Source organism: Gymnoscopelus braueri, assembly GCF_963280865.1.
Source record: "Gymnoscopelus braueri genome assembly, chromosome: 11".
NCBI lineage: Eukaryota > Metazoa > Chordata > Actinopteri > Myctophiformes > Myctophidae > Gymnoscopelus > Gymnoscopelus braueri.
The window spans coordinates 17,659,971-17,667,745 of NC_137613.1; the positions used below are offsets into that span (position 1 = coordinate 17,659,971).

A 7,775-nucleotide genomic window follows, 5' to 3' on the forward strand; every position below is an offset into this window, starting at 1 on the left:
AGTTAAACCCAAAGACAACATGACCGTCATCATCATCGCTGTGGTGGTTCTGGCTGTCATTGCCATCCTCGTTGTCCTCGGAGTCGTCATGTACAAGAAGAAGACAGGTGCGTCAGTAGAATGATTTTGGTTTCTCAAATGATATCATTTCATTTATACTGAGCTAACCACTGTGATATCTCTTTACCTCTTTACCTCAGCTTCACCTCCTTCCACTCCATCTCGTAAGTAGTACTTTATTTTTTACTTCACATTCATCTGGTCTGATAATCCACTAACCCCAAAGTACATTCAACATTACTGACACAAACAATTGCATTAAGGAGTAAGGTTCACCCTTAAATTGAACGTCAGAGAAAATAAAATGTCAATGTAACGTCTCTGTTGAGGTGCCGGAGACAATTGTCACCATTATTGTCATCTTAGTCAAAGTGCAAGATCACAATAATGTTTTCACATTTATCATCATCATATCATGATGTTGAGACTCAACATGATGAAACTATTCATAAAGTCAGCCTAACATTTAATCATGCTGTCCGTTATAGTTGACATGTAGGCTCTATGTAAACTTACCACCGTAGGAACAGTGGTTACATACAGTATAGGGTGACTGTCAATGCATTTGTTTATGTTTTCTGATTGGTTGAGCATGTTTTCATTAACAGAACATGATCAATGTCTATGCAATCCCTGAAAACAACTATAATTACTTTAATACTGGTGAAAACCGGGACAATTTTGTAGTGAATGTTGAAAACTGGGACATATTAGTGTTTTATTTCATTTCAAGTGAACCTGTAACCATGTGACAACCTCACGGCACGCCAAGGGGGTGCCATAGCAGATATACAAGCTCTTCGCGCGGCACTCGGTGCCGCTCACATATGTAAACATACGTTTTAGAGATATTTGTTGGGACTTGGGACACGCAGCTTGAAATCGGGACAATCCCGGCCAAACTGGGGCGTCTGTCACCCTAGTTACATAACCACAACATAACCGTGTGTGTGTGTGTATGCATGTGTCATACAGTAGGTGTTTAAACAAATACCAATACACCCCTGTTGATGGCGTATCCTAACTATGTATTTCTTACATTACAGATTCTGAGGTCATGATGAAACTGAATCCAGACTCAGAGACACCTTGCACATAGTAAGTCACTTTAATATTAGGTAGTGGTTGTCCCAGGGGTTTCTATTCTAGGTAGTTCATTGCATGCACTCAGTGGACCATGTTGAAATCTACAAGGAAAGCCAGCTGTACTATGGAACTCCAGGACGAGAGCTTAGAAATATTATAAGTTGGGCGACTCGATAGCCGAATGGTTTGGGCACATTATACCACAAAATGCCCTCTTCAGCATTCCCCTGGTTAAACTCCTGACTGGCCAGACTGTTTGCTGTGTGTCATTCTGCACTCTGTCTGCCTTTCCTGTCTCTCTCTCACTATCGTTATTGAAATAAAGCAGAAATGGTATGCTATAATTACAAGCAGCATTATTTAGATGTAATGATCACCTCATCCATTTGTTGTAATTTTATTGATTAACGGTTTAATTTGAGGTTTCCTGTGTTTTCAGGAAACCTCAATATTTAACAGTAACAGCTTTGATAGTTAAGAGAAAATAAGATAGAACAAGTTAAACTGTTTAAATTAATCAAATGATGATATTTTTTCCCCCCTCCCCAAACTGATGTATAATGTTGAAATGTAAGTGATTTTTTGAATGATCAGTTGATCAGTATTTTTGTTTTCTCTCTCATGTGTTAATTCTTGTAATTTTAGGTTTGCAGACCACTGGAGCAAGTAGAGACGTTCTCACCATCTCTCTCTCTCTCTATGAATGCTGTGAGAAGTGGGTTATAAACCATTCATACATCTTTATAAACAAGGGTCAGTAATCCATTACAGTTGCAGATAAAACATAATTACATTATTCATACTTTCAAAATAAAGGCAATCATTTGTGAGTTCAATTATAGACAACCACGATGCTTTTCAGTGTATTGTCAATTAGAATAAACTCACATTTAATTTCATCTGATTGGTTGAAGATGATAATCATAATCATCGAGTTGGGCTATTTTTTGTCATTAAAGTGTTTTGTAGGTAATCAGTCATGGATTTAAAAGTCACCTTTTTAATCTAGATTTTGAAGCTTTCTATAAATACTTTATGAATATTAATTGGGCTTACAAGACATGTCTAATAATTCCTTATGACATTTTAAAGATGTCCACTTTACACCTTTTTAAAAGTAGTTTATATCATCAAAGAGGAGGATAGAATAGATGATGTTTTTGTGTCATTATGACGTTATGGGCCAAAATGCTGACACGAAAATAAAACTGTAATACATTCATTCATTCATTCATTCATACACACTTATACATGTACACTTTTGTTTACACACTGTAACACATATGCACAACAACATAGAACATGTACATACAAGTATGTACAGTATGCTCACACATACACAATACTTATTTGGACAAAAAAATAATGTGAGTTTAACATTGATTTCCATATGATGTAAATAATTGAATTTTATTTTCCTATTGTGTTTTCACTGTGTGTTTTTAAACTTTTGTCTTTAAAAAAGAAAAAAAACTTTAATTGATTGGTTATGAGGGGATGTGTTTGATCTCTTTTAAGTTTTTTGTACATATTGAAAATAATGAAGAATGCTTCAAATATGTTAAAGACTTAGATAGTGTCTACTAAATGAAGGTCAGATTATTTGCATTGTTGTTGCATTCATTTATAGGCCTACTGCTAAATAATTTTTTATTAAAGACCCAAATACTCTTAACACTCTGCCTCTTTCTTTTAGAATCATAAATAAACAACCGTGATTGTGTAAAATATTGATATTGTCAGAGCAGTATGACCATATAAACTGTATCATTGTTTTGAAACAAGTCATCTAAATGTTAACATTATTGTTAAATTGTTAAACATTAAGACAGCACTATAATATAGTGCTGTCTTAATGTTTAACAATTTAACAATAACCTTTTTAATGGATAAAATGTAATTTATAACTTATACTATTGGAGTGGTTGTATTGTGTCTCCCTGCTCTTCTATTGAAACATTTAGATTGTGTCAAAGGTCATGTCTCACCTAGACACAGGATCTGACAAAACAATTTACATGATGGTTCAGCACTAGTGCAGGAAACCGGCTTCAAATCTGGGGTAGAAGAGGAAAGTTACATAGTGCCAAATTCACCTTTTTCTTTGTTAAGCATCATAGGGACTACTGTATCCTTTCACTCAGGGTGAGATATGTTTTTTTAATATCTTTAGTTAAACATTCTAATGTGTTAGGCACTTTGTCTGGTGACTGGTCACTGGTGACTGAAGTTCTATTATGTTCTATAAATAACATTCACCTCACAACAGAATTGAAGTGGATGGTCAAGTTTGGAAATCACTTGGCACTGTGTTGGATAAATGAAGAATGAAGAAGTAAATTAATCTTTATAGTATCATGCTATCTTTATATACTCTCTCAAACTCATAATCTCTAGTCTCCATGTAAGAAACCATAGTTATCAGCTGCATAATATCATTTATAATGTGAACAGAGGTAGGATAGACTACACTTCACTACACATCAAATTAACCGTCACCTGCTCGCCTTAAAATATCCTAGTTTGTAAACCTGCGTGTGAACAAACAAGGTCTCTAGGATTCAGCAGACATGGTGAATGTCTTGTCTCTCCATGAGGCTGATTGTGAACCGCTCCCTTTAGACCGAACATTCTGCCAACCAGAAAGTGAAACCAAACACACTCTTTTATCACGTTAGATTTAACTCAAAAACTCCACCTCATGCATCTTGTTATTCATCTCATGTCCTTTCCATTATGCATTCAGATGTGTCACCTGTGTTCGTGTGTGTGTGTGTGTGTGTGTGTGTGTGTGTGTGTGTGTGTGTGTGTGTGTGTGTGTGTGTGTGTGTGTGTGTGTGTCGACAAGGAGCACAGCACAGGAATAATCTACTTGATCTTATCATATTCTAATAATATTTTTATTATGGATATTCTAATAGTGTCCATCCATAATTACTGATGACTTTACTACTTAATGAATGTCATTCATTAAGATCTATTCAACTTCACGTGTCTTTTGTCTCTGAGGTTGACACTATGGTATTCCCCTGGATAAAAACCTGAATCCTTCCTGGCAACAGATGATGTCACAGAAGTTCAATTTTATTAGATCTCCACTAGCCAGGTCGAAGGCCAGGGATGGTTTTTGCCTGTGTGTGTGTGTGTGTGTGTGTGTGTGCGTGTGTGTGTGTGTGTGTGTGTGTGTGTGTGTGTGTGTGTGTGTGTGTGTGTGTGTGTGTGTGTGTGTGTGTGTGTGTGTGTGTGTGTGTGTGTGTGTGTGTGTGCGCTCGCGCGTGCACACACACACACACGTGTATGTGTGCGTGCATGCGTGTGTGTGCATCCTATTTCATACTGATATGGTTGAATATGACTACTTGCCTTGCTATTATAGTGGTCCCTGTTTTTAGACGTTTGGGGGTCTGTCCTCCATCAAGAAGACCCTAAATAGTGTTTCTATATGAGAGGAGGGAAGGAGAGTAGCCTAGGCAACAGGAAAACAGTAATAGTGATAATAGATGTCTGCACAAAACTAAACAGAGTTTAAGAAAGTGCACAAATAGGCATATTCTATCTTAAACCGTAGTTGTGTTGTGTAACTTGACTTCAAATCTAAAAGATAACACTTTCGCTTGTTATCCTGTTCAACGCTGAACAACAGTATCCATTTCATTTGACATGCTTTCTCGTTACTATGCTGAATATTGATGGTAATGTAATAAATAAAGCCATACCTTGATGCGTTGTCGAAATTAAATCCCAAAGGTGGGGTGTCATGCAAAACATAACGCCATATCTTCACCTCACTTGAGAGTGCACAGCATCTAACAGTGCACTGTTTTTGATTTGACTGTATTTCATTCTTATACTTTCTTTCTTCAAGAGTTATGAGTTCAGACAATATGGCTTGATTGGCAACAGTGGAAATCCCCTGGTATCCAACAATAGCTTTTTACTGATGTTTTTTGGCACACGTCCTGGTTGATATGCAATGATAAAGGTGCTGCTATGGTTGACACTGACAGTCAGCGCCATGGGAGATCACCACCACCACCACCTATCGACAACTTTAAGGGTTGGATGAGGCAACATCACGGTTGGTTATTTGTCAACACATCTACTGTCTGCAACGAAATGGCACCCAAAGAATCTAAACAGGCCAAGTTGTGATGCAAAATGGCGGGCAATGACGTTTCATGAATCGCTTACCAAAAAAGAAAAGAAAAGGACGTTATTATTGCACTGTAGTAATAGCAGTAAGTAATAGCAGATATACAGGCTCATAGCGAGGCACCGAGTGCCGCACTATCAGCTTGTAGATCTGGTATTTTTGAATAGCCCAAAGAAATCTAAAAATGACACAGATGCTTTCCCCGGACTGAATGGGTTAATAGTTAATACCCAACATGAAAGACTAAAGTACCAAACTCCTCCCAGTATATTTATTTCTGCATGTGAAGTTTGGTAAAACAGCACCACAACAATGTACCAGTTGGCAGCAACACACATAAGATCATACCATACTGACACACTGGAAAACCCCTTCTCTGCTTTCTTTCACTTTCATTTAATCTGTCATGTTGTTCAGCTCTTGACTCAGCCAAGCTACGGCCAAGTGAATGCAACAACTGTGGGTCTGATACAACGCATTTCATTACATTTTAGGCATTTAGCTGACACTGTCTTCCAAAGGACTTATGCTGGGGTTACTGGTGTACTGGACACACATGGCTTTTCATGGAGATATCAACACATATCAGGATCAACTATATAATATTATATTTAATAACATTTTTAAGACAGATTTATTTTTTACACACTATGTACCACAGATCTGGCAGGGCACTTTAAGACATCCCAAGGTTGAACAATATTTATATTTGCTACTTGGCTGGTAAAATGCATGCAAATCATCTCTTAAAATAAAAATGAAAGAGGGCCTTTCTATAGATACATTTACATGTATTTACTGACGTCCTGTTGTACAGTATTTAACATTATTTTTCTGTTTAACACATTTTACTTCAAAAATCACAATATGGCAAATGACAACCTACTGTACAGTGAACAGAATGCCTAGTAATGAATCAGAACAAAAGTAATGAAGCGCTGAGCATAAAGGCTTAATAGGCCTATGTGCTAATTAAGGGGGGGACCTGGCCCCTGCTTCCAGCATATATTAGTCCTATCAGTCTTATGTATGGGTATCTGCCTGCAGATACATACAGTAGGGCTGCCTGCAGATACATTTTATACATGGGCTGTAGCTACCATGTATAAAATTTATTTCTGCATCATTAAATCTACAGAAACTGGATTGTTCATAGGGAGGAATTAATTACATCCAGTATTTGTATAATACTGTACGTAAACTTAGTTAAATAGCATAATTATTTAAAGGGATACTTCACTTTCACATAAAATAAACATTAAAAATATATATAAAAAAAAATGAAAGAAGTTATGGCAAAATAAAGGCCCCCTCACACATTAGTAGGACACTCTAATGCGTGAGGGGGCCATGAATTTTCCATAACTTTTTTCATTTATTTTTAATATATTTTTTAAATGTTTCCCCGGCCCTAAAGTGAAGTATCCCTTTAAATTGCCTAAATAGTTTGAGTGTAGTGTTAATATTATTGCATGATTTTGTGTGATGTATCACAATTTGTATTCAGCATCACAATGCTGAATAGTGGTGGTGTTTTACACCTTATGAATTGAGCAGAGCTGAAACTCAGTGAAACGTTTTAAATGTACAACCAAGTGAAATAGTAATGGCCTGTAGTGTACACAGCATAACCTGTTTGATTTGTGAAACCTGCATGCATATCAAATAAACACATGGTATCCAAAATGAGAATGGTGAGAGGTCAAGTATGAGGACAAACTGAGTTTAGGCAGTGGTCAAAGTAAATAACTAAGTACATTTACTCAAGTACTGCACTTGAGTAACATTTTCCAAATATTTTGTTTTTCAACTTTTGGGAAAAAATAGCCAATTTAACACCGAGGTGCCCATTCTTCCTTGGTGCCCACCTATCCTGTTACCATTAGGCCTACATTATGTCAAACTCGCTGAATCTGCAGTTTCTAAATATAAAAACTCCTGTCTCTATTGTAAATAGGCTACACTCAGTGGTGGAAAAAGTAGCCTACTCAAATGTTTTACTTACTTAAGTAAAAGTATCAATACTGCAATGTAGAAATAGTCTGTTAGTGCATGGTGTAGAAGTAAAAGTACAGAACATTGGAAATACTTCGGTACAGAACATTGGAAATACTTCAGTAAAGTAAAAATCTCAAGATTGTACTTAGTTACTTTCCACCACTGGCTACACTACACAACACACACGCTGGGGGATCAAACGAAAAAGACACGGTTTTGAGAGGTGTGTGTGTGTGTGTGTGTGTGTGTGTGTGTGTGTGTGTGTGTGTGTGAGGGGGGGGGGGCAACCATGTGATTTCTTGTAATCTATGGTTAGGCATAAACGAAAGTTAGGAAACCTTCATCAACGCTCCTGGCACGATAGACTGTATGGGCACAATAGGTCTTTGCTGCCATCCAGTGGTAGAAATAAGACATGAACGTGCGTGCTATGGAACTGCATCCAAATGTTGGAGTATCTGTACTTGTATTGTCCCCC

General features: G+C 37.0%; 1 protein-coding gene across 2 annotated transcripts in view; it reads left to right on the plus strand.

Moving 5' to 3' along the window:
- The window catches only part of LOC308096083 (class I histocompatibility antigen, F10 alpha chain-like), an 86,924-nt gene extending 84,109 nt beyond the window's left edge, over positions 1-2,815 (plus strand). The window contains exons 5-8 of one of the 2 annotated variants that reach the window (XM_080443362.1): positions 3-107; positions 201-224; positions 1,107-1,158; positions 1,792-2,815. In XM_080443362.1, the coding sequence (XP_080299488.1) occupies positions 3-107; positions 201-224; positions 1,107-1,158; position 1,792 (182 nt within the window). In that variant the 3' untranslated portion in view covers positions 1,793-2,815. Of the gene's footprint in view, positions 1-2; positions 108-200; positions 225-1,106; positions 1,177-1,791 lie in introns of those variants that run through there. The other variant, XM_080443360.1, reaches the window with a different exon arrangement.
- Positions 2,816-7,775: the final 4,960 nt, after the last annotated feature.